Source organism: Oncorhynchus mykiss, chromosome 12 (assembly GCF_013265735.2).
Source record: "Oncorhynchus mykiss isolate Arlee chromosome 12, USDA_OmykA_1.1, whole genome shotgun sequence".
Classification (NCBI taxonomy): Eukaryota; Metazoa; Chordata; class Actinopteri; order Salmoniformes; family Salmonidae; genus Oncorhynchus; species Oncorhynchus mykiss.
In genome coordinates this window covers 17,996,604-18,023,819 of record NC_048576.1, presented here as the reverse complement: position 1 = coordinate 18,023,819, position 27,216 = coordinate 17,996,604, and the positions used below count along the sequence as shown (strand labels likewise).

The 27,216-nt window shown below is 41.6% G+C and overlaps 1 protein-coding gene across 6 annotated transcripts; it reads right to left on the bottom strand.

The window, feature by feature from the left end:
• Positions 1-27,018, bottom strand: LOC110537111 (SH3 domain-binding protein 2). 6 transcript variants are annotated; one of them, XM_021622893.2, is made up of 13 exons: positions 26,090-27,018; positions 17,224-17,363; positions 15,122-15,224; positions 12,001-12,118; positions 6,524-6,591; positions 6,157-6,242; positions 5,981-6,052; positions 5,037-5,721; positions 4,752-4,872; positions 3,074-3,129; positions 2,790-2,865; positions 2,389-2,448; positions 1-2,256 (listed from the first exon to the last, which is right to left on the bottom strand). In XM_021622893.2, the coding sequence occupies exons 2-13, from the start codon at positions 17,357-17,359 to the stop codon at positions 2,119-2,121; spliced, it is 1,719 nt and encodes a 572-aa protein (XP_021478568.2). In that variant the 5' UTR covers positions 17,360-17,363; positions 26,090-27,018; the 3' UTR covers positions 1-2,118. The 6 variants fall into 6 exon arrangements, with proteins under 6 accessions (XP_021478568.2, XP_036793000.1, XP_021478569.2 ...); XM_036937105.1 differs by having other exon boundaries at positions 25,989-26,103; XM_021622894.2 differs by lacking the exon at positions 26,090-27,018 and adding an exon at positions 22,326-22,952.
• Positions 27,019-27,216: the final 198 nt, after the last annotated feature.

Genomic DNA, 27,216 nt, shown 5'->3' with positions numbered 1-27,216 from the left:
ATTTATTTAGTATGCATGTTTAATGAACCAGCTCCTCTGATGCTTGTGTTGCTGCTGTAGCATTCCTTAAAGTGCAATTCTGCCACTTTTCAACCTCATATTCATCATCTCTGCACCAAACCAGTGTCTATATATATTAAAACAGTGTGTTTCTATGACCTGTGGTTAAAATGATAAGGTACTAAAATTTGAACTTATAAAATGGGCCTTAAAACACATCTTTCTTATAGTCCCTCTTTCTTCATCTTTTTAGGATTTATAATTGCTATTTCCTGCCTTGATTCTAAATGTATGATGTTTATATTGTATTTATTTTATTATAATTATTTTTGCCTATGTAGAGCTTTGTGGTAACACTAATGAAAAGCGCTATACAAAATAAATGTATTGCTATATATTTTTTTAGACGGTTGTCTATGACATCACAGGGTAGGTTTAAAAGTTAGAAAAACATGTCTCTAGCCAGAGTGATCATTTTTTTACTTTATATATTTGTTTCTACAAAACGTAGAAATGCACCGTTTTCACATGTGTAGACACTGGTATTGTGCTGGAGGTAATGAAAATGAGGGTGAAAAATGGTGGATTCGATTTTATCTGAGCTAATATCTGCCCATCACTATCAGTGAGTGTCCAGTGTGTGATTCTGTTGCACTTGTCCTCATGGCTGGAGAATAACACACAGATGAGGCAAGATTACAACATAGAAATATATAGTAGCCATGATTTCCCCTAAAATACTCTCTACTGAAAAAAGTCTGATTGTAATTATGTGGATGTCATTTCAGTTCATTATTTTTTGTGACTTAAAGCTACAATATGTAACTTTTTGGGTGACTGACCAAATTCACATAGACATGAGAGTCATAGATCTTTCATTCTCATTGAAAGCAAGCCTAAGAAGCGGTAAAGCTGTTCTATGTGCACTATCTCTATGCTTCCCGTTCTTAAGTTCCGTTTTTGCATCTTGTACTTTTGGTTTTGTACACCAGCTTCAAATACAATATTTTTGTTTATGGTAAAGATAAATAACATAGTGCATCTTCAACATAAATGCAGTCACACTCAAGACTATTGCATGGGCATGGTTAAATGGTGCGTCACCAAACAGCGCCACCCAATGGAATATGTATCTGCCTTCTGCTGTTATCCATTCTAAAATATTTTTCTTATAATCAGAAATAATATATTTACAACTTTACAAAATTATTTTTACAATACATACAATTCTATACAGTGCAATACTACACGTGTGGGCAGTTTCATTTAAAGTGTGATTACATGATCATAGATAGCACTGGTTTTGTGCACCATATGTCACAGTTATCATTATGTAAGCATGGGAGGGAGGGAGGGAGGGAGGGAGGGAGGGGAGAGGAGGGAGGGAGGGAGAGGGAGAGAGAGATGGTGAAGTAAAGAGAGAAAGATTAAGGGACAGAGACAGGTAGAGAGAAAGAGACAGACAGAGAGGTAAAAGAGTAAATATGGAGGTAGAGCGTTTGTGTTGTGGTCTGAATAATATTTTTTTTCTGAAGATAATATGATACGTTTCATCAACTTGATTTGTAGAATAAGTTGGTCCTCAATGCATGATACATAAGCAGTGCTTAATATTCTGACATTCATGTGCATTCAACCCACAAATCTTAACATTTGCTTGCTCCAACATGTATTCTTCACACAACAGCAGTTCACCTGCCTGCTGCTATCAAGTGTAATGACAGACCTTTATAGCACTATTCCTGCAGTAGTCCTCACATAGTACAACTGTGTTCTGTAAACCTGTGGCACTCCAGTTGAGCATACAGGAAGACCTATACAGCTCATTGCCCTCATTGTCACATATGCCATATTTTCTTCAACAACTGCAACCATCTGCACTCGTTGCGCCTCTGCCCATGCCAGGATATTCACCAGAACCGCTCCAACATTTACTCAGGCTCGGTTACAGAGATGCAACAATCTGCCTTGCTTTACAGTGGGCACTGTGGTTGTGTTTCAGCCGTAGTAAGTTTCTACTGTAGTTCATTACAGTGGCAGAACCATGGTAGACTCCAAAGAGGAGAGACTTCATATGAGCAGATGAGGCCGTGACCTCAGGACGGGGTCATGGCAAGGTCACCTTGGCACGATGTAACCATATGGCTTCTGCAGACACAGAGAGCCGTGATTGGGTAGTGGGTGGCTATGGTAGTGCTCCACTAGGGCTGACAGGGAGGGAAATGTCATCTCTAACTCCAGGAACAGCCGGGAGTCCTAAACCATAAACAAACACAATGAAATGAACATCAAACAAGACAGAGATAGTACTGGAATCCTCCATTGTAATATTGATTTTGTCAGACAATAGACCTGGTAGACAGAGAAGGTAAAGACAGTGGTTCTGACCTCCTCAAAGAGCCTGTAGTTTCTGGCCTTGCACACACTCACATCCCACACCACCAGCACCTGATTCAATGAGAACAAATGTACATTATTCACTAAACCAGTTCTCTTTCAATTATCACTGTGTGATGTGTGGTGAATGCATTGTTCATGCATCACAGCATGTGTTGGTGCGAAAAGCACCTGAAATCCTACCACTTCAAAGAGTATCGAAACAATCCCCTCCTCACCACAACACCCCGGACTTTGCTGATAGCTACATTATTGAGGAAAGTGTATTCACTATGCCTGTGATATGTAGCTGTCCCACCTAGCTACCTTAAGATGAATGCACTAACAGTAAGTCACTCGGGATAAGAGCTACTGCTAAATGACTCAAATGGAAATGGAAATGCATGGTGTACCTTTGATGTTTTTGTTCCTGAGTTCCTGAAGCAGTAGAGACCGTCCTGCGGTGTTCTGGAGCTTTCCTTAAATAACCTGCAATTAAAGCACATTAATAATACATCAGTCTGACTGCAGTCAGACATGTGTTCTGCTCTTCTCTCATGAGAAAACAGAGACCTGATTTTCAGGAAGTGGTCGAGCACACTGTGATGAAACACTAGTGGGCGCTTAAGACCATTACACAAAAATGAACAGGGTGTTCAACAAAAATTCAGTACAGAAATAACTAAGTGTGTCTTACTTTTCAACACTGCTTGTTTCTGTTGTGTCCAGGAACACAGAATCTGGTAATTGCATCTGAGGTCAGGAACAATGTGTGAAAAGAAAACAACAACAGACACATTAGAAGGATAGAATTGCGTCAGCAGGGCAAAACTATTCTATAGTACACTGATCAATGAGACTAATCTATTGTAAACTGATCAATGAGACTAATCTATTGTAAACTGATCAATGAGACTAATCTATTGTAAACTGATCAATGAGACTAATCTATAATACACTGATCAATAAGCTAATCTATAGTAAACGGATCAATGAGACTAATCTATAGTACACTAATCAATGAGACTAATCTGTAGTCCACTGATCAATGAGACGAATCTGTAGTACACTGATCAATGAGACTAATCTATAGTACACTGATCAATGAGCTAATCTATAGTAAACGGATCAATGAGACTAATCTATAGTGCACTGATCAATGAGCTAATCTATAGTAAACTGATTGATGAGACTAATCTATAGTATTCTGATCAATGAGACTAATCTGTAGTCCACTGATCAATGAGTCTAATCTATAGTAAACGGATCAATGAGACTAATCTATAGTAAACGGATCAATGAGACTAATCTATAGTACACTAATCAATGAGACTAATCTGTAGTCCACTGATCAATGAGACGAATCTGTAGTACACTGATCAATGAGACTAATCTATAGTACACTGATCAATGAGCTAATCTATAGTAAACGGATCAATGAGACTAATCTATAGTGCACTGATCAATGAGCTAATCTATAGTAAACTGATTGATGAGACTAATCTATAGTATTCTGATCAATGAGACTAATCTGTAGTCCACTGATCAATGAGTCTAATCTATAGTAAACGGATCAATGAGACTAATCTATAGTAAACTGATCAATGAGACTAATCTGTAGTCCACTGATCAATGAGACTAATCTATAGTACACTGATCAATGAGACTAATCTGTAGTCCACTGATCAATGAGACTAATCTATAGTACACTGATCAATGAGACTAATCTATAGTAAACTGAACATGATTGTTTAATGAGACTATGGAATTGAGTAAACTGAGTAAATTTGACAACAAAACAATATAAACACAAAACCACACCAGATAACGCAGGTGTTTTTCTCATAGCCTGTGTAAACTAGAGTTGTATTCGATGGAGAACCTGGTGGCAGGTAGTCTAGCGGTTAAATCAAATCAAATCAAATTTATTTGTCACATACACATGGTTAGCAGATGTTAATGGGAGTGTAGCGAAATGCTTGTGCTTCTAGTTCTGACAATGCAGTAATAACCAATGAGTAATCTAACCTAACAATTCCAAAACCACTACCTTATACACACAAGTGTAAAGGGATAAAGAATATGTACATAAAGATTTATGAATGAGTGATGGTACAGAACGGCATAGGCAAGATGCAGTAGATTGTATCGAGTACAGTATATACACATGAGATGAGTAATGTAGGGTATGTAAACAAAAGTGGCATGGTTAAGAGCGTTGGGCCAGTAATTGAAAGGTCGCTGGTTCGAATCGACTGGGTGAAAAATGTGTCTGTGCCCTTGAGCAATGTACTTAACCCTAGTCGTTCTGGTTAAAAGTGTCTACTAAATTACTTGTATGCAAAAATGTAAATGAGAATATAGAGGGTGCTTACATTCTCATAGTCTTCATCAGAGTCATAGTCAGTGTCCTTGGATGGATCCCTGCTCTTTCTTAAAGAGACAGGCACCTCGTCCACTGGGGTCCGGAAGCTTTGTCCATCTGGAGAAGATCTTCTGAGAAGAAAGAGAGGGTTTTAAACTGTGCTGCATTTGTGTGTTGTAAAATATAACAATCTTGAAATCAAATTATAGTTCAACAGAGCAAAAAGTCAAGTTTTCTTCTATGAAAGGAAACAGGGATTACCTGTATCTGTAGGAAACTGAAAGGAGACACTTACTGTGCTGACCCTCCAGGTGGTTTAGGCTTGGCCGCAGGACATGGAAGTTTGGGTACCAGGGGTGGTTTGTACAGTCCAGGCTTGGTGTGGTTCAGTGCTGGCAAGGCCTGTGGTGGGAGATCTGGAGCTGGTCTGGAGCTGAGGCAGTAGTTTGGCATGCCCGGAATGTGGCTGGGTTTGTTGCCACGAAAACCCGGTGGACTAGGGCTGGAGTGCAGCACCATTTTCCTTTCCAGGTCGCTGCTGATGATCAGGGTGGCGGGAGACTGCATGGTCACTGGAACAGGGGGCATCCTGTCTTTATGCTTCCCCCCAGCTATGGTGGAGATTGACATCTGCCCCATCATTGCCTGCTTCTTTAGGTTGGCCATGGGAGGGGGAGGGGGGATCGGGCTCTTAGGACTCCATGCACTCCTCTCTGGGCTAGGCTTGAGGTGGATGGGAGGAGGTTGAGGGGGGCCCTTATTTGGGATGTTCTTGTGTCCATGGTGGTTGTGGCTGACCTCACCGAGCTTGGGGGGAGGTAAGGGCGCTGGCGGTTTCTTTGGAAGGGGGCTGGTGGGGCTCCTGATGGGGCCAAGCACAGGAGGGGGGAGACCTTTGCAGAATCCTGACATGGACTCATGTATGAACTGGCATGGGACTGGAGGAGGTGGGTAGGATGGTGGTGGAACGGTTGGCCTTCCTTCAATAGCAGCATAATACGATAGTCAGAGACAGAAAATAACAGGAAAACGGGCATTTGTAATACAGTAAATCACTGACAAAAATATATGATTCTAAATTATTTCAGCATAGTTATCATTTAGCCATAAAAGATGGGGCCATTAGTTTGAATTGTGATGACATGCCAATCCCATCAAGGGCAGTTTATCACAGTTATAGCACCAGCCACATCAAAGACAGCATCAAACTCAAAGACATTTACTATTCTGTAGGCCTACCTGTAGGTGTTGGTGGGCTATCTGGTTTTTCATAGTCATCCTCATCGTCGTCTTCATCCTCTAACATGTAATCTAGACATGAAAATTACATCATTGTTAGTGCACAGAGTTAATTGTATGAAACAAGTGTTGTGAAACTGAGCCATATTGCTTCAGAAGTGAGTAGTATGTCTTACTGCCTTCTGGGTCATCTATGGTATGGGTTATGTCCATGGGGCGCTCGATCGATCCATAGAAGCTGTCTGCATCAGATTCGGAGTCACTATGGCAACAGAGTATTGTTATTGTCTACTAAGGACAAAGAGAGGACTAAATTAATCACCTTGTATTTAATAAATTCACTAATCATGTATTCATTGACTCCCATGCATACTTGTTATAAAACAGCAAGAGCTTACACTGTATATTAATCTAGAAGATAAAACCTACAGGCTCAGAAAGTCAATCAGAGCATGCATGCAGCCAAACTGTCTACTATTTATCAGAAAAAGGAAGTAACCACAGATGATATGATTGTGTGAAGGAAGGGTTGTGTTGACTTACCTTGAAACATGTGAATCCCTTCTGTCATTGTAGTGATCAATTTCTTTCCGCAGATTTCGCATCCATTTCTTTCAGTAGACAAAAATAAATCAGTATTACATTGTGATTAATACATTTACATTTGACATTTTATTCATTTCACAGATGCTCTTATCCAGAGCAACTTACAGTAAGTAGTGAGTGCATACATTTCACTATGTGTGTATATACACTATATAATCAAAAGTATGTGGACACCCCTTCAAATGAGTGGATTCGGCTATTTCAGCCAGATCAGTTGCTGAAAGGTGTATAAAATCGAGCACACAGCCATGCAATCTCCATAGACAAACATTGGCATTAGAATAGCCTCGCTGAAGAGCTCAGTGACTTTCAATGTGGCACCATCATTAGATGCCACCTCAGTTCATCTAATTTCTGAACTGCTAGAGCTGCCCCCCGGACAACTGTAAGTGCTGTTATTGTGAAGTGGAAACATCTAGGAGCAACAACGGCTCAGCCGCAAAGTGGTAGGCCACAAGCTCACACAAGCTCAACCTGTCCTTGGTTGTAACACTCACTACTGGGTTCCAAACTGCCTCTGGAAGCAGCGTCAGCACAACTGTTCTTTGGGAGCTTCATGAAATGGGTTTCCATGGCCAAGCAGCCATGGAATATATATAGTGATGACTCACGCTTCACCATCTGGCAAGCCAACGGACAAATCTGTGTTTGGCGGATGCCAGGAGAACGCTACATACCCCAATGCATAGTGCCAACTATAAAGTTTGGTGGAGGAGGAATAATGGTCTGGGGCTGTTTATGGTTCAGGCTAGGAAATCTTTACGCTACAGGGTACAATGACATTCAAAACAATTCTGCGATTCCAACTTTGTGGCAACAGTTTGGGGAAGGCCCTTTCCTGTTTCAGCATGACAATGGCCACGTGCACAATTCGAGGTCCATACAGAAATGGTTTGTTGAGATCAGTGATGAATAACTTGACTTGCCTGATGAATAAATAACTTACCTCAACCCCATTGAAGGGGGGACCAACTCCATATTACTGCCCATTATTTGGAATGAGATGTTCGACTAGCAGCTGTCCACATACTTTTGGTCATGTAGTGTGTATATACAGTGGGGAGAACAAGTATTTGATAACCTGCAAAATCGGCAGTGTTTCCTACTTACAAAGCATGTAGAGGTCTGTCATTTTTATCATAGGTACACTTCAACTGTGAGAGACGGAATCTAAAACAAAAATCCAGAAAATCACATTGTATTTTTTAGTAATTAATTTGCATTTTATTGCATGACATAACTATTTGATACATCAGAAAAGCAGACCTTAATATTTGGTACAGAAACCTGTTTGCAATTACAGAGATCATACGTTTCCTGTAGTTCTTGACCAGGTTTGCACACACTGCAGCAGTGATTTTGGCCTACTCCTCCATACAGACCTTCTCCAGATCCTTCAGGTTTCGGGGCTGTCGCTGGGCAATACGGACTTTCAGCTCCCTCCAAAGATTTTCTATTGGGTTCAGGTCTGGAGACTGGCTAGGCCACTCCAGGACCTTGAGATGCTTCTTACGGAGCCACTCCTTAGTTGCCCTGGCTGTGTGTTTCGGGTCGTTGTCATGCTGGAAGACCCAGCCACGACCCATCTTCAATGCTCTTACTGAGGGAAGGAGGTTGTTGGCCAAGATCTCGCGATACATGGCCCCATCCATCCTCCCCTCAATACGGTGCAGTCGTCCTGTCCCCTTTGCAGAAAAGCATCCCCAAAGAATGATGTTTCCATGCTTCACGGTTGGGATGGTGTTCTTGGGGTTGTACTCATCCTTCTTCTTCCTCCAAACACGGCGAGTGGAATTTAGACCAAAAAGCTCTATTTTTGTCTCATCAGACCACATGACCTTCTCCCATTCCTCCTCTGGATCATGCAGATGGTCATTGGCAAACTTCAGACGGGCCTGGACATGCGCTGGCTTGAGCAGGGGGGCCTTGCGTGCGCTGCAGGATTTTAATCCATGACGGCGTAGTGTGTTACAAATTGTTTTCTTTGAGACTGTGGTCCCAGCTCTCTTCAGGTCATTGACCAGGTCCTGCCGTGTAGTTCTGAGCTGATCCCTCACCTTCCTCATGATCATTGATGCCCCACGAGGTGAGATCTTGCATGGAGCCCCAGACCGAGGGTGATTGACCGTCATCTTGAACTTCTTCCATTTTCTAATATTTGCGCCAACAGTTGTTGAATTCTCACCAAGCTGCTTGCCTATTGTCCTGTAGCCCATCCCAGCCTTGTGCAGGTCTACAATTTTATCCCTGATGTCCTTACACAGCTCTCTGGTCTTGGCCATTGTGGAGAGGTTGGAGTCTGTTTGATTGAGTATGTGGACAGGTGTATTTTATACAAGTAACGAGTTCAAACAGGTGCAGTTGATACAGGTAACGAGTGGAGAACAGGAGGGCTTCTTAAAGAAAAACTAACAGGTCTGTGAGATTCTTACTGGTTGGTAGGTGATCAAATAGTTATGTCATGCAATAAAATGCAAATGAATTACTTAAAAATCATAAAATGTGATTTTCTGGACTTTTGTTTTAGATTCCGTCTCTCACAGTTGAAGTGTACCTATAATTAAAATTACAGACCTCTACATGCTTTGTAAGTAGGAAAACCTGCAAAATCGGCAGTGTATCAAATACTTGTTCTCCCCACTGTATATATATATACACACACACACACACACACACACACACACACACACACACACACACACACACACACACACACACACACACAGTACCAGTCAAAAGTTTGAACACATCTACTTATTCAAAGCTTTTAAGTCTCATTTTTACTCTTCTCTAGATTGTAGAATAATAGTGAAGACCTCAAAACTATGAAATAACACATATGGAATCATGTAGAAAGCAAAAAAGCGTTAAACAAATCAAAATATATTTTAGATTCTTCAAAGTACATGGCAGTTGTAACCAAAATTTGCAGCAATTCCACCATGAAGGCCTGATTCTCGCAGTCTCCTCTGAACATTTGATGTTGCGATGTGCCTGTTACTTGAACTCTGTGAAGTATTTATTTGGGCTGCAATCTGAGGTGCAGTTAACTCTAATGAACTTATTCTCTACAGCAGAGGTAACTCTGGGTCTTCCATTCCTGTGGCGGTCCTCATGAGAGCCAGTTTCATCATAGTGCTTGATGGTTTTCGCGACTGCACTTGAAGAAACTTTCAAAGTTCTTGACATTCTCCCGATTGACTGACCTTCATGTCTTAAAGTAATGATGTTGTTTCTCGTTGCTTATTTGAGCTGTTTTTGACATAATATGTACTTGGTCTTTTACCAAATGGGGCTGTCTTCTGTATACCACCCCTACCTTGTCACAACACAACTGATTGGCTCCAAAGCATTAAGAAGGAAAGAAAATTCCACAAATGAACTTTTAATGAGGCACACCTGCTAATTTAAATGCATTCCAGGTGACTACCTCGTGAAGCTGGTTGAGAGAATGCCAAGAGTGTGAAAGCTGTCATCAAGGCAAAGGGTGTCTATTTTGAAGAATCTCAAATCTCAAATATATTTTGATTTGTTTAACACTTTTTTGGTTACTATATGATTCCATGTGTTACAGTGCCTTGCCAAAGTATTCGGCCCCCTTGAACTTTGCGACCTTTTGCCACATTTCAGGCTTCAAACATAAAGATATAAAACTGTATTTTTTTGTGAAGAATCAACAACAAGTGGGACACAATCATGAAGTGGAACGACATTTATTGGTTATTTCAAACTTTTTTAACAAATCAAAAACTGAAAAATTGGGCGTGCAAAATTATTCAGCCCCCTTAAGTTAATACTTTGTAGCGCCACCTTTTGCTGCGATTACAGCTGTAAGTCGCTTGGGGTATGTCTCTATCAGTTTTGCACATCGAGAGACTGACATTTTTTCCCATTCCTCCTTGCAAAACAGCTCGAGCTCAGTGAGGTTGGATGGAGAGCATTTGTGAACAGCAGTTTTCAGTTCTTTCCACAGATTCTCGATTGGATTCAGGTCTGGACTTTGACTTGGCCATTCTAACACTTGGATGTATAATATAAATATAAAATATGTTTATTTTTGAACCATTCCATTGTAGATTTTGCTTTATGTTTTGGATGATTGTCTTGTTGGAAGACCAATCTCCATCCCAGTCTCAGGTATTTTGCAGACTCCATCAGGTTCTTCCAGAATGGTCCTGTATTTGGCTCCATCCATCTTCCCATCAATTTTAACCATCTTCCCTGTCCCTGCTGAAGAAAAGCAGGCCCAAACCATGATGCTGCCACCACCATGTTTGACAGTGGGGATGGTGTGTTCAGCTGTGTTGCTTTTACGCCAAACATAACGTTTTGCATTGTTGTCAAAAAGTTCAATTTTGGTTTCATCTGACCAGAGCACCTTCTTCCACATGTTTGGTGTGTCTCCCAGGTGGCTTGTGGCAAACTTTAAACGACACTTTTTATGGATATCTTTAAGAAATTGCTTTCTTCTTGCCACTCTTCCATAAAGGCCAGATTTGTGCAATATACGACTGATTGTTGTCCCATGGACAGAGTCTCCCACCTCAGCTGTAGATCTCTGCAGTTCATCCAGAGTGATCACGGGCCTCTTGGCTGCATCTCTGATCAGTCTTCTCCTTGTATGAGCTGAAAGTTTAGAGGGACGGCCAGGTCTTGGTAGATTTGCAGTGGTCTGATACTCCTTCCATTTCAATATTATCGCTTGCACAGTGCTCCTTGGGATGTTTAAAGCTTGGGAAATCTTTTTGTATCCAAATCCGGCTTTAAACTTCTTCACAACAGTATCTCGGACCTGCCTGGTGTGTTCCTTGTTCTTCATGATGCTCTCTGCGCTTTTAACGGACCTCTGAGACTATCACAGTGCAGGTGCATTTATACGGAGACTTGATTACACACAGGTGGATTGTATTTATCATCATTAGTCATTTAGGTCAACATTGGATCATTCAGAGATCCTCACTGAACTTCTGGAGAGAGTTTGCTGCACTGAAAGTAAAGGGGCTGAATAATTTTGCACGCCCAATTTTTCAGTTTTTGATTTGTTAAAAAAGTTTGAAATATCCAATAAATGTCGTTCCACTTCATGATTGTGTCCCACTTGTTGTTGATTCTTCACAAAAAAATACAGTTTTATATCTTTATGTTTGAAGCCTGAAATGTGGCAAAAGGTCGCAAAGTTCAAGGGTGCCGAATACTTTCGCAAGGCACTGTATTTCATAGTTTTGATGTCTTCACTATTATTCTACAATGTAGAAAATAATACAAATAAAGAAAACCCTTGAATGAGTAGGTGTGTCCAAACTTTTGACTGGTACACACACACACATATATATATATATATGTAAATCATTAATTATATATGTACTGTTACTAGGAATGTGAGAGGTTCTTAATCTGTATGTAGTGCCCCTCACCCTTCTCTCATCCTCACTGGCTGCTGAGAAGTACCAGGTACGGTGCTTCTTACTGAAGTGGACAATTTTGAAGGGAAACACGTTACTGGAGGTGGTCTCTTCTGCTGCCCTCATCACCCTGCCAACGAGAGGAATAGAAACTGAAACCACACATTAAAAGAACACTACATAAGTAGCTTACATTTATGAAACAAATACAGTATACACTGAGTGCACAAAACATTAAGAACACCTGCTCTTTCCATGACAGACTGACCAGGTGAATCCAGGTGAAAGCTATGATCTCTTATTGATGTCATTTGTTAAATCCACTTCAATCAGTGTAGATGAAGGGGAAGAGACAGGTTTAAGATGGTTTCTTAAGCCTTGAGACAACTGAGACATGGATCGTGTAAGTGTGCCGTTCACAGAGTGAATGGGCAAGACAACATATTTAAGTGCCTTTGAATGAGGTATGGTAGTAGGTGCCACCCTGTTTGTGCAAAGAACTGCAATGCTGCTCCATTTTTCATGTTCAATAGTTTCCCGTGTGTATAAATAATGGCTCACCACCCAAAGGGCATCCAGCAAACTTGACAACTGTGGGACGCATCGGAGTGGGGGGGCTGCAACTCAACATTAGAAAGGTGTTCTTAATGTTTTGTACACTCAGGGTATATACATAAAGTACAAGCCCCCTCACTCTGACCAATCCAATTTCACATTTTGTCGGTGAAACCTTCTGGCAACTGTGTCATTGGTTTATTAATGTATTACCGTTTTCATCACATAATTGCTGTAATAACATATCATGCCTCCTATGCCACATACAGTATGCTGTGTGAGCTGAATAGGCCTGGCCATGTTTCAGTGTGCTAGAGCTGCACAGCTGTATTAAAGCTCTATTTATACTCAGCCTCAGCAGGGAGAGGAGATTCCAGACATGTAATTACACAGTTACCACCATGGAATTGCAGCATACCTCTATAGGGAAGGACTCGTTAGAGGGAGGAACTCAATGAAAACACCACAGGGTATGATAGAGCCTACTTCAATAGCCACTTTAACTTTCCAAATGTCAAACAAATATGGAAAAGAGATGGTTGAACATTGCCGTCTCCATTATTGGCTTGTGACTTGACGAATTGATATGACGAGTGTTTGGTAATCGTAAGCAAAACCTCTAAAACCTTTATAGAGATGATCTCATTCAGCAGGAAGTGGCACATCAAGAGTCCAGTGAGTGTGTGGGTAGAGTCCAGTGAGTGTGTGGGTAGAGTCCAGTGAGTGTGTGGGTAGAGTCCAGTAAGTGTGTGGGTAGAGTCCAGTAAGTGTGTGGGTAGAGTCCAGTAAGTGTGTGGGTAGAGTCCAGTGAGTGTGTAAGTAGAGTCCAGTGAGTATGTGGGTAGAGTCCAGTAAGTGTGTGGGTAGAGTCCAGTAAGTGTGTGGGTAGAGTCCAGTGAGTGTGTGGGTAGAGTCCAGTGAGTATGTGCGTAGAGTCCAGTGAGTATGTGGGTAGAGTCCAGTGAGTGGGTGGGTAGAGTCCAGTGAGTGGGTGGGTAGAGTCCAGTGAGTGTGTAAGTAGAGTCCAGTGAGTGTGTGGGTAGAGTCCAGTGAGTGTGTGGGTAGAGTCCAGTAAGTGTGTGGGTAGAGTCCAGTAAGTGTGTGGGTAGAGTCCAGTGAGTGTGTGGGTAGAGTCCAGTGAGTATGTGGGTAGAGTCCAGTAAGTGTGTGGGTAGAGTCCAGTGAGTGTGTGGGTAGAGTGCAGTGAGTGTGTGGGTAGAGTGCAGTGAGTGTGTGGGTAGAGTCCAGTAAGTGTGTGGGTAGAGTCCAGTGAGTGTGTAAGTAGAGTCCAGTAAGTGTGTGGGTAGAGTCCAGTGAGTGTGTGGGTAGAGTCCAGTGAGTATGTGGGTAGAGTCCAGTAAGTGTGCATAGCGCTGGTGCAACAGAGTCAGTGCAAATAAAAAGGGGGTCAATGCAAATACTCAGGGTAACCATGTGATTTACTGTTCAGCAGTCTTATGGCTTGGGGGTAGAAGCTGTTCAGGAACCTTTTGGTCCCAGACATGGTGCTCCAGTCTATGACCTGGGTGGCTGCAGTCTTTTAAAATTCTTAGGGCCTTCCTCTGACACCGCCTTGTATAGAGGTCCTGGATGGCAGGGAGCCCAGTGATGTAGCGCCTCTGTAGCGCCTTGAGTTCTGATGCCAAGCAGTTGCCATACCAAGCAGTGATGCAGCCAGTCAAGATGCTCTCAATGGTGCAGCTGTAGAACTTTTGTAGGATCTGAGGACCCATTCCAAATCTTTTCAGCCTCTTGAGGGGGAAGAGGTGTTGTCGTGCCCTTTTCGCGACTGTGTTGGTGCGTTTGGACCATGATAGGACCTTAGTGATGTGGACACCGAAGAACTTGAAGCTCTCGGCCCGCTCCACTACAGCCCTATCGATGTGAATGGGGACATGCTCGGCCCCTAGTTCACGATCAGCTCCTTTGTCTTGCTGACGTTGAGGGGGAGGTTGTTGTCCTGGCACCACTGCCAAGTCTCTGACCTCCTCCCTATAGGCTGTCTCATCGTCGTCGGTGATCAGGCCTACCACCGTTGTGTCCTCTGCAAACTTAATGATGGTTTTGGAGTTGTGCGTAGCCACGCAGTCAAAGGGTAAACAGGGAGTACAGGAGAGGACTAAGCACGCACCCTTGGGGGGCCCCCGTGTTGAGGGCCAGCGTTGCGGATGTGTTGTTGCTTACCCTCACCACCTGGGGTGTCGGCCTGTCATGAAGTCCAGGATCCAGTGGCAGAGGGAGGTGTTCAGTCACAGGGTCCTTCGCTTAGTTATGAGCTTGGAGGGCACTATGATATTGAATGCTGAGCTATAATCAATGAACAGCATTCTCACGTAGGTGTTCCTTTTGTCCAGGTGGGAAAGAACAGCACATTGAGAAATGCTTTCATTGTCAGCAGACTTTCTCATCTCATCAGGATTTCTCAGCATAACAAACTAATTGCAACTGACAATACCAGCTGTATTTAAACATTAATAATCATATGTAGGCCTATGTGAGAATGCCAACATGTTTTGCCGAGCCTATTCAAATTCATGTACTTCTGTGCATAAAGAAGGACACAATAGTGAACACTGACCTGTTGTAGCCATTGAGAGAGAAAGCTCCTTGCGGTGCAGGACTGGTGCTGCTCTTGAAGTAATACACACATCCCTTGTGGATGATTAAGTAGCGAAGAGGCCCTGTAAGATTGCAGAACGAAAGAAAACACAAAGAAAGGTCTCACAAATAAGCCAGGCGTAAAAGCAAATATGTTCTTCCTAATTTGATGACTCTCCAACCCTGCTCCAGGACTGGTGAAATAAACGTTGTGTTGAGATGGAAGTATGCAATGCCACTCATCTCAGACCTTTGTCAGAATCCCTTGGTACAGTAAACATTAATGAGCCATGTAATGTATGTATGTATGCATGTATGTATGTATGCATGTATGTAATGTTTGTATGCATGTATGTATGTATGTATGTATGTACAGTGCCTTGCGAAAGTATTCGGCCCCTTTGAACTTTGCGACCTTTTGCCACATTTCAGGCTTCAAACATAAAGATATAAAACTGTATTTTTTTGTGAAGAATCAACAACAAGTGGGACACAATCATGAAGTGGAACGACATTTATTGGATATGTCAAACCTTTTTAATAAATCAAAAACTGAAAAATTGGGCGTGCAAAATTATTCAGCCCCCTTAAGTTAATACTTTGTAGCGCCACCTTTTGCTGCGATTACAGCTGTAAGTTGCTTGGGGTATGTCTCTATCAGTTTTGCACATCGAGAGACTGACATTTTTTCCCATTCCTCCTTGCAAAACAGCTCGAGCTCAGTGAGGTTGGATGGAGAGCATTTGTGAACAGCAGTTTTCAGTTCTTTCCACAGATTCTCGATTGGATTCAGGTCTGGACTTTGACTTGGCCATTCTAACACCTGGATATGTTTATTTTTGAACCATTCCATTGTAGATTTTGCTTTATGTTTTGGATCATTGTCTTGTTGGAAGACCAATCTCCGTCCCAGTCTCAGGTCTTTTGCAGACTCCATCAGGTTTTCTTCCAGAATGGTCCTGTATTTGGCTCCATCCATCTTCCCATCAATTTTAACCATCTTCCCTGTCCCTGCTGAAGAAAAGCAGGCCCAAACCATGATGCTGCCACCACCATGTTTGACAGTGGGGATGGTGTGTTCAGGGTGATGAGCTGTGTTGCTTTTATGCCAAACATAACGTTTTGCATTGTTGCCAAAAAGTTCAATTTTGGTTTCAACTGACCAGAGCACCTTCTTCCACATGTTTGGTGTGTCTCCCAGGTGGCTTGTGGCAAACTTTAAACGACACTTTTTATGGATATCTTTAAGAAATGGCTTTCTTCTTGCCGCTCTTCCATAAAGGCCAGATTTGTGCAATATACGACTGATTGTTGTCCTATGGACAGAGTCTCCCACCTCAGCTGTAGATCTCTGCAGTTCATCCAGAGTGATCATGGGCCTCTTGGCTGCATCTCTGATCAGTCTTCTCCTTGTATGAGCTGAAAGTTTAGAGGGACGGCCAGGTCTTGGTAGATTTGCAGTGGTCTGATACTCCTTCCATTTCAATATTATCGCTTGCACAGTGCTCCTTGGGATGTTTAAAGCTTGGGAAATCTTTTTGTATCCAAATCCGGCTTTAAACTTCTTCACAACAGTATCTCGGACCTGCCTGGTGTGTTCCTTGTTCTTCATGATGCTCTCTGCGCTTTTAACGGACCTCTGAGACTATCACAGTGCAGGTGCATTTATACGGAGACTTGATTACACACAGGTGGATTGTATTTATCATCATTAGTCATTTAGGTCAACATTGGATCATTCAGAGATCCTCACTGAACTTCTGGAGAGAGTTTGCTGCACTGAAAGTAAAGGGGCTGAATAGTTTTGCACGCCCAATTTTTCAGTTTTTGATTTGTTAAAAAGTTTTATATCTTTATGTTTGAAGCCTGAAATGTGGCAAAAGGTCGCAAAGTTCAAGGGGGCCGAATACTTTCGCAAGGCACTGTTTGTATGTATGTATGTATGTATGTATGTATGTATGTATGTATGTATGTATGTATGTATGTATGTATGTATGTATGTATGTATGTATGTTTGCATGTATGCATGTATGTAATGTTTGTATGCATGTATGTAATGTTATGTACTGTAGGGCTACTCACACTTCATAAGGCTGAACTGGCTCCCTCCTTTCTTGTGCACATACCCAGAGTGGCACACACCCCCTGGCATGGTGAGCAGGTTCTGGGCCCCGATGGCCCTCATGGGGATGGGCCAGGAGATCTCTGCTGAAGTCATGTTTCTGAGGGTACAAAGAGGGAGAAATAACACATCATATACCACAGTACATATCCCAGAGCTGGTAGTGGGCTGAACGTATGGGTTCGTATATGTTCATTTAAATTGACATTTCTGAGATGCAACGCTAAATTATTCTCTCAGCAGCTGCATTGTTCAATAAGACCACAGTGAACTCTGAATCTGACTGTACAAAAACAGCAACACATCATGAGCAAGAAGCACTTGAAGACTTGAGGATTCAGACCATATCAACATAATAAAATAAACATATCATAACGGCTCAGTCCTAGAAAACATCTTACATATCCTGACCCAGCAACTTTCTCTCCACTTCAAACTCACAAGACAGCAAACATTTCACTGCAATTTGTATTCATTAAGTTCCATCAACCATGACACCACATCAATCCTACATAGATATAGAAACAAAGAAACAAGCACCCCAGCCAATAGGTCTGCCACCCAATCTAAACCATAGTCATAATGCCTGGGAAACGTGCCCCATCAGCCGCTTACCTCCTGCTCATTCGCCTCCTGAGGGTCTGAACTGCTGAGCTCTCCCTGAGGAGTTCCATGAATAAACCCAATGAGAGAACCACACCACTCTGACTCTGTTAACTTTTAAATCAGACTGAGACACAGAGAGGGCGCGCTAAGGCAGACTCAGAGAGACACACACCACACTCTCCTCTAAATCTCTAAAACCCTAATACAGACAGAAAACCTGCAGTCTCAAATCTTAACCCTGAACCGGACAAGCGGACAGGAAACTAGACGTTTCCCCTGGAATGTGCCTCATGCCCTTTCAGAGCTGTTGATTGCACCCTGTGTTGTGTGCTTCCTGCCTTGCCGCCCACTGTGCCTGCCTTGCCTTTCCTTGCCCTGACGATGGCTGCCTGCCTTCTGAGAGGGAGTACAGGGAAACCAGCAGCCTCCAGACCCACAAGGACAAATATACTAGCAAGGAAGCACCAGAGGAGGGGAGAGGGGCTTCCGTTGACATCCAAGGGACGGGTGCAGGGGTGCAAGATCTGACTGTTAGATAAGGATGGAAATGAGGCATGGGGAATCTGCATCTCTCCCCAGAGTCAGTCAGGGGTAATCTGCATCTCTCCCCAGAGTCAGTCGGGGGTAATTTAACTCTCTACAGGAGGAAACAGCCAGGCAGGGAGATTCAATAAGGATGCAGGAATGTAGTTTAGTCTGATTCGTGGATTACAGAAAAGTATGAACTATTTCTGCAACTGCTTTCATGTTTAAATGTGTTTATGCAACGTATCTTAAGCATCTACATTGAACTGTGACGAGGCAAGCAGATTGACGTTGGACTCAGTTGGGTGGACTCAGTTGGGTGGACTCAGTTGGGTGGCTTGGTAATTTCTGACCTGTTTGTGGCCTCTGCTTCAAGGGGACTTGAAAGGACAACGGCAGCATTTATCTGTCCTGCAGCCACCTTTTGATGTTTGTGTTGTTTCCACTGGGAAGCAATAACCTCTGTTCAAAAGGCATGGGACCTACGGACTGATTCATTCCACCAACCTAACTGCATGTTCTGGCTATTTTTGGTGTTGGGATACTTGTGGTTGTAAAGGGGAAAGAGAGATTAAATTAGGAACTTTACTCTCTGATTAACAATGGAGGACTGCATGAACAGAATGGTCTCTTTGTGTGAATCATTTCCATTACAGCTAACTCATTGCAGTTAACCACATCTTATATATAATAAGTGAGAGAAATGCATTATCAGAGCTATGGCGTATTACAATATTCAGATGTATTTGTCGTCAGTAATAATCAACAAAGCAAACTTAATAAAAGGGATACTTTAGCATGCTAGCAGATACCCATAGACTTCCAGTCAATGCGCTAACGCTAGTAAGCATTAGCTCGCAAAACTACCTTTGACTTCATTCATACTGGACACAGATACATAAAAATGGTATCCACAAGTTCATCTGACTCTGGGGAAAAATCTCAAAGTATCATTTTATAGGGTCCAAATCCACAGTCACCTTGAATGGGTTCTGAACTCTCTAACCTCACTGCTTAGTGAGACAGATGTTAATTAGGATTAGAAAACTCTTTTTTTGCCAGGAACTCAGATGTAAACAGGAGTGGCAAGTATAAAATACCAGGTAATTATTCAAACCTACTTCCTACTGCTGCCTGGAACAATCTACCGGCAAACTACTCATCACAACCCATGTTTCTAGAGGAAAAACTAAATGAAACTGTTTTTCAAAAATACAGTGTGAACGATTCACAGTGTGCTCTCACCCATGCAACTATGATTTTGCCCTTTTCACGAAAGTGTTTGGTAGACTTTACACTACTCCTTCCTTCCTGATCTACACATTAAAATGGAAACAACCACAAAGGTGTTGGGAAAACACATTCTCTGAATGACTACTCAGCATAACAGGGACAGCGAGCGAAAGATCAGCATCATTAACTGTATCATAACCTTTGACATACATTTCCCATCACAATATTGCCAAGTTCAACCTCATGATTATATCTCTTGTTTTGCAGATGTCTGCTCAGTTGTTAGTGAAAAAACTAATAGCAGCTGGTTCCACCACAGTCGGAAGAACGTTGATGAGCATAGTCTCACAGGTGTACAACACTCACAGCTGTTGGACAGTCTAAAGGTGTAGGCCTTCTCCACAGAGGAAGTGGAGTAAGCAAGGCCATGTAGGGAACATGATGAGTTTCTGTTCTGAAGGATCCAATGAAGCTGTTTTTATCTCAATAGCAAATAATTTCTGGGTAATTATTAAGTACCTCACTGTGATTGTTTTCAAATAAATTGGTCAAAAAGAAACTAAAATAGAAACAATTATATTCCTAGGACCGTCTGGGAATGTTCTGAGTGGGGAGGGGAAAACTGCTGTTATTGGCAGAGAGGTGTGTAACTCTTTCTTATTGGTGAGGACACCAGGCAGGCCTGAAATTCCATCCCACCAAAACAGGTTGAACTTTCAGGCGGTCTTTTCAAAACAGGTCTTACACTAAAAGGGCATTATCATCATTTTCACAGTATTATTCCAACCTCATAGTGTGGAAATATATATAAAACAAAGGACAATTACATTGACAACACTGGGCCTTTAAAAATAAAAAAAATTCACAGATGAATGGGTTTCTGTTCCCCTGGTCAACAAAGTTTCCGACTAAACATAGTATGTGCATTTCTTTCAGCATTCACTCATGGTAGGCCATCCTGTAGCAGCAACAACCTCATTCTGCTTTTTGGGGGAGCTTGGCTTTCCCCCGCATCACTTCCTGTCACCTAATATGAGCATGGCCTCTCTACAGGAAGTAGACAGGACTTCACACAGTTGAATAATATGAGGAAAGAAAGAGGGAGGCAGTGCGTGCCCAGAATAATAAATACTGTAGAAAAGCACCAACATGACAAAACAAGCACCAGCTCCTCTCATTAGAGATTCAGGACTAAGAGCTTTAGTTTAGATTTAGGACTAAGAGCTTTAGTTTAGATTTAGGACTAAGAGCTTTAGTTTAGATTTAGGACTAAGAGCTTTAGTTTAGATTCAGGACTAAGAGCTTTAGTTTAGATTTAGGACTAAGAGCTTTAGTTTAGATTCAGGACTAAGAGCTTTAGTTTAGATTTAGGACTAAGAGCTTTAGTTTAGATTCAGGACTAAGAGCTTTAGTTTAGATTCAGGACTAAGAGCTTTAGTTTAGATTTAGGACTAAGAGCTTTAGTTTAGATTTAGGACTAAGAGCTTTAGTTTAGATTTAGGACTAAGAGCTTTAGTTTAGATTTAGGACTAAGAGCTTTAGTTTAGATTCAGGACTAAGAGCTTTAGTTTAGATTCAGGACTAAGAGCTTTAGTTTAGATTTAGGACTAAGAGCTTTAGTTTAGATTTAGGACTAAGAGCTTTAGTTTAGATTTAGGACTAAGAGCTTTAGTTTAGATTCAGGACTAAGAGCTTTAGTTTAGGGGATGCGTCCCTTTTAGTTTCCTGAATATGTTCATCACAATCAGAGAGTAACACAGTGATCAAGTAAAAGTGTGTGTTCACGAATGGGAGTGCCCTTGAGCGCAAATTAGTTTCCTGTAAACAGGATTTTCAATATGACTGTATTTAAACAGTTGCAAACACCTTTGCTTTATAACTACCAATAAAATAAGCTGTCCAGCAGTTCAATTGATGACATATCAGTGTTTGTTGACCATCATACAGTCATTGGTGAGAAAGATTGATAGTTGAAACCATGATAGCCATCCTCTTCCACACTGGTAGGGCTACTTGTCATGAATGATCTCACTGGCACCTGACTTCAAGTCTTTCTCTTTCACTGCATCACCAAATATACAAAAACTGAGTAAGTAGGAAAGTCTTATGCCTCACACTTACATGAAATCCCGTTCCCAACACATTCTCACGCTGGGCTTGCTCCCAATGGCAAACTTCTTTTTTCTCACTGATACAGCCATGGGTGGTGCAAGGCAGTCCTCGCTACCATGTTATTTCCGACAGGTTGAGGAGACAGACGGACGTACAGAAGACAGGGACAGACAGAGTGTGCTACTATACTGATAAATAGAGATAGATACTCCTGGTAGAGCCTGGTGGGGCTGTCCGTCTGAGGTGCTGCCTGAATGCTGAGACCCAGCGGCACATTTCCGGAGGGCCTCGTCTCGCGGCCCACTATCCACATTAAACTACTTTCTTACTTTCTAGTGTCCTTTGATCAACATCCTATGTGTAGACCAAATATCAAAGCTTGCTAAAGGACATAGCTGGTAGCACAGGAGGTTAGCGTATGGTATTAGCATGGCCTCTCATAAGTGATCCATGAGTACTAAACAATAACAATTCACAGATTTGAAATATACAGCACAAGAAAAAACCCTGTTCATAGATCTATCCATTAAACAGACTATTAACACCATCAGCAGCTAAATGATGTTTATTTGAATATTGTGCTTACCCATTGAGTCCTGCAGAAGTAAACTGCTCTCTCTTCTTAACATCAATGATTTGCAGTGAACACAAGGCCACTTCCTGCACTTATTTAGAACCATCAAGTACACTGGTACCCTCCCATTTACAACTTGAAGGCTAAGCATATACACAAGCCAGAACACTTGAAACAACTTGTCACGCCCATGTCTTTAGATCATTTACTAAATATAATTTAGTCCAAGCTTCATGCGCCATTGAAGAGAAATACGCACAGTATCAACTTCTCTTAAAATGTAGATAAGTGCTCCACATTTGGATACATTAGATAAAAAATCAAATGCTGTGACAGGCCTATACTCTAATTAAGCTATTAAAAATAAAATGTGGGTGCCATGGTACTTTTTCTATTGTACTTGGCTTTTAGAAATGTCATGTTTAAGTTTGTTACTTTTTATTCTATGTCCTTTGGTATCTTGAAAGGCGTAAACAAAATGTATTATTATTTATTATACAATCAAGTTCATTTGGTGTGGTCGTTCTTTTGTCACCAAACTCCACAAACAACTATGACCTTTGAAGTCAACTATCTAATTTGATATATCGACTTTTTTCATATTAGATAAGATATTGTAACGGCATTCAGAGGTGGAAGAAGGATCGGACCAAGGCGCAGCGTGGTAAATGTTCATGATGATTTATTCGAAACGAACTGAAAACTGAAATACAAAACAATAAATGATGTGAACAAAACGAAAATCGAAACAGTACCGTGTGGCCCAAACACTCACACAGAAACAAACACCCACAAACCAAAAGTGAAACCCAGGCTACCTACAACTAACGACACCTGCCTCTGATTGAGAACCATACTAGGCTGAACACAAAACCCCAACATAGAAAAACAAACATAGACTACCCACCCCAACTCACACCTTGACCATACTAAAACAAATAATAAAATAACAGAACTATGGTCAGAACGTGACAGATATAGTCTAGCTAAGTCAGGGATGGGAAACTTTGATGGGGCGGGGGCCACAAAATATGTGAACTCATCATGAGGGGCCGCAGTGGCTTGCGGGTCTGCATACCCACACATGCAATCAGAGCCGGACCTTTTAGAGAATTTCCTGAAATTCTACACATTTTGCAATGGGGCGTAGAGAAAATGTTGTACTTTTATAAAGCAAGATGGAAGCAATTCAACACATTTTACCATGGGGCGAAGAGAAGATATAGCAATTTTATGAATTATTTCATGCAGTTCCACTCGTTTGGACATGGGGCGGAGAGAAAAATGGTTTTAAAGCCTGCCATCCTACACATTTTGCCATAGGGTGGAGAGAAATGTTTGCAGTTTGTTTTATAACATATCTAAGTGAGAGTGACTAACAAAATCAATGGGGCCCCCGGGTCGGTAATTCCACCATGATTACTACAAGTTTAGATAGCTGGCTAGACTAATTTACCAATCAATTAAATAATTGCTGACATGGGCTGTCAGTGACTGACAAGATAAAAACTGCTGATGCACAATCAAATAAAAAAATTGTATCTTGTGAATTCTACTATTCCAACTCTCAACAGTAAGTTGAGACCTCGACTGAATTCCTAAAAAAAATGTCCTAGTCCAATCAAAACTGAAAGCAACCTGAACAACAGAATGTCACCAGTCAGCTGTCCCCATACAGTGGGTATAATAAGTATTTGTGCGACAAAGTGTGATTGAAATTGATTAAGTTGTGATTTTTTTGTTATTGAGCTACACAAAATACTTGAATGTCAAAGTGAAAAGAAAATTCTACAAAAGTTAACAAATTAATAAAAATGTAATAACTAAAATATAGTTGTTGCAAAAGTATTCAACCTTTCGTTTAGGCAAGCCTAATCTAGTTCAGGAGTAACATTTAGCTTAACAAATCACATAAGTGACATGGGCTGACTGTCCATTTTGAATGAGTACCCCTTGCTCTGTCCCCCATACATACAAAATCTGTTAAGGTACCTCAGTTTTGAATTTCAACAACAGATTCAACTACAAAGACCTGAGGGGTATCCTGCAAAGCAAGCTAGATCTACAAAAAGCGTTTCTAAAGCTAACCAACTTCAGTTAAGTTCACATTCCAGGTTAGGCTTCATCCGTACTATGACGGGGGATATTGCTAATCTGCCTGCTGCTAACTCTAGCAGCCGTGTAACTGTGCGTACATGGCTAGTCGAACGCTGACTCTTCATTGAGACAATGCTGAAACATCAATCCATGGGCGAGTCAGTGACACATTTTAATTTATGCCGATATCTAAATGAAAGAAAAGTTATCTTGCAAATTCAGCAGACGTGTTTACATTGTGTGAAGTTTAAAATGCATTCTGTCATTAATAAATGTGTGATTTATTTTTACATTACTATTTTTTAACACAAAACATCATTTGATTAATAAAATATTTAATAAGTCGTCTACTTCAAATGAAGGGGATGATGACGCAATATTTGGAATCTGATTTAATTGGTCCTCAACTCACGGCCAAGTCATTTCATTCAGGGTATGTGGAGTTAGCTGTAAGTTTGCCTGTCCCGGAGCAGGTTAGTTCTGAAGGATTCGTTGCCATAGAAATGTATCTGTCTAAAAGGTCAGTCACTTTCTTATGACCGGTTATCCCGAGTTACTCAGAGTTGACCAAAGTTACCTCGCTAACTAGGGCAGCTTTTCGAAAGCCTCAAAGAAGGGCAGTATTGGTAGATGGGTAACAATAACAAATCAGACAATGAATATAGTCAAATTAATAATGATACTGTGGATGACGTCCTAAACCACCCAGACACCACAAAGGCAGTCATCCTTCTTAACTGAGTTGCAGAATAGGAAGGAAACTGCTCAGAAATGTCACCATGAGGTCATTGGTGATTTTAAAACAGCTACAGTTCAATGGCTGTGAAGGGAATTAACTGAGGATGGATCAACAACATTGTAGTTACTCCACAATAATGACCTAAATGACAGAGTGAAAAAATATATATAAAATATTCCAAAACATGCATTCTGTATGCAACAAGGCACTGAAGTAAACATTTTGGCCTAAATGCAAAGCCTTATATTTGGGGCAATCCAACACAACACTTCACTGAGTAACTGCCTCCATATTTTCAAGCATGGTGGTGGCTGCATCATGGTATGAGTATGCTTGACATCGGCAAAGCCTGGGGAGTTTTTCAGAATAAAAAGATACACCAAGCACAGGCAAAATCCTAGAAGAAAACCTGATTCAGTCTGCTTTACACCAGACACTGGGAGAGGAATTAAAATAAACTACAACACAAGGCCAAATCTACACCGGAGTTGCTTACCAAGAAGACAGCTAATTTCCAGAGTGGCCAAGTCACAGTTTTGACTTAAGTCTATGTCAAGACTTAAATTGCTGTCTAGCCATGATCCCCAACACCTTGACAGAGCTTAAAGAATTTTGAAAAGAATAATGGGCAAATCTTGCAGAATCCAGGTGTGCAATAATCACAGTTAAATTCATTTAAATCCCACTTTGGAGCAACAAAATGTGATCAAAATACTTATGACACCCACTGTATATGGCAGTAGCTTTGCTGTTACTATCTCCCCCATTTGCTTTTAGTAGTCGTCTGAGACAACGCTGAGAGAAAGCTGCTTGTGAAAGTGAAAGAGGGTGAGACTCACCATGGTGACTCCCGCTAGAACAGAACAGGAGTACTAGCATGGAAAACAGATTCATGTGCACCACGTCACCAGACAGACCTGAGAGGAACTACATGGACTACCTTGTCAGTTGGGCAACTTCCAGGTTGTGTTGTCTCTAACAGCCGATGCGTCCTAGTGTAGTTTGTGTATCACTGACTGACTGACTTCTCCTGGTGGCTTTTTACACCCCCTGACAATCAAACCACACAAGCTAATCATCCACGCCCACCAAGACACATTGAAAGTCTCACTGGGGAGAGTTGGGAAACAGAAATGCCACTGAAATAAGGAAGAAAGAACATAATGGGAGACAGTCTACACACACAAAATACTTAACAAAATGTTTCTTCTTAACTGTCAGGCAGGAAGAGAAAGTGACTTGCATTGCTCTTTAGTTCATGTTCTAGATCCCAGGCCACCGCACAGACACGGCTTAAAATGTTGGCGGTTTTTACTTCCAAAATCTCAGGTGTACACAATCACAAACGAAACTCAGTCCCAGCGATAATATCCATGCTACTGGAGGATTGTCCAAGATAGTCACTGCCACCACCCTTTGTCGGTTGCTCATCTGCCCAGTTGGTTCCTCCTTTTGTTGAGAATCATTTGGCAGTCGCTCCTCGTCGTCCGTTGTCATCAAGCGTGTACTTGCCTAGTTAAATAAACGTTATATATATATATATATATATATATATATACATATATATATATTACGTCTGTGACACCCAGCCCGTGGTCCGGTCCAGTGCAGGCGACAGAGGGGGGAGAGGAAAACATGTATGAGCAAGGAGCCATTCTGAACAGACGTATTCAACCGCACATGTTTGGTCCCTCTCTGGCTGCAAGGTAATCGGCGGCTGGGTGTGACGTGATCCAGGTGACGGTTGAGGCTGTGGTGGCAGCAATTCAGCGGTAGTCCTACTGTAGGAGAACGCAAATCTGCCCGGGTTCACATTGTACATAACTCTGACATTTAATTACATGCACCATTCATTCTGATCACCCATTCGTACGTAAAGCAGCACACTCTCCATTGCGTACAGTACGAAGTACAGCACATCCATACATAGCATCCCCCCACCCCTCCCTTTCCAAAACCATGGACTGGTACCATACAGTGCATTTGGAAAGTATTCAGACCCCTTGACTTTTTCCACATTTTGTTATGTTACAGCCTTATTCTAAAAGTAATTAAATAGTTGTTTTC

Coding starts and splice junctions, on each gene's coding strand:
- LOC110537111 (XM_021622890.2), bottom strand. CDS start 21,828: ATGGCTGTATCAGTGAGAAAAAAGAAGTTTGCCATTGGGAGCAAGCCC. Junction 6,243..6,523: donor AGGGATTCACATGTTTCAAG/GTAAGTCAACAC, acceptor CTGTTGCCATAG/TGACTCCGAATCTGATGCAG. Junction 3,130..4,751: donor CTGATGAAGACTATGAGAAT/GTAAGCACCCTC, acceptor TCCTGACCTCAG/ATGCAATTACCAGATTCTGT.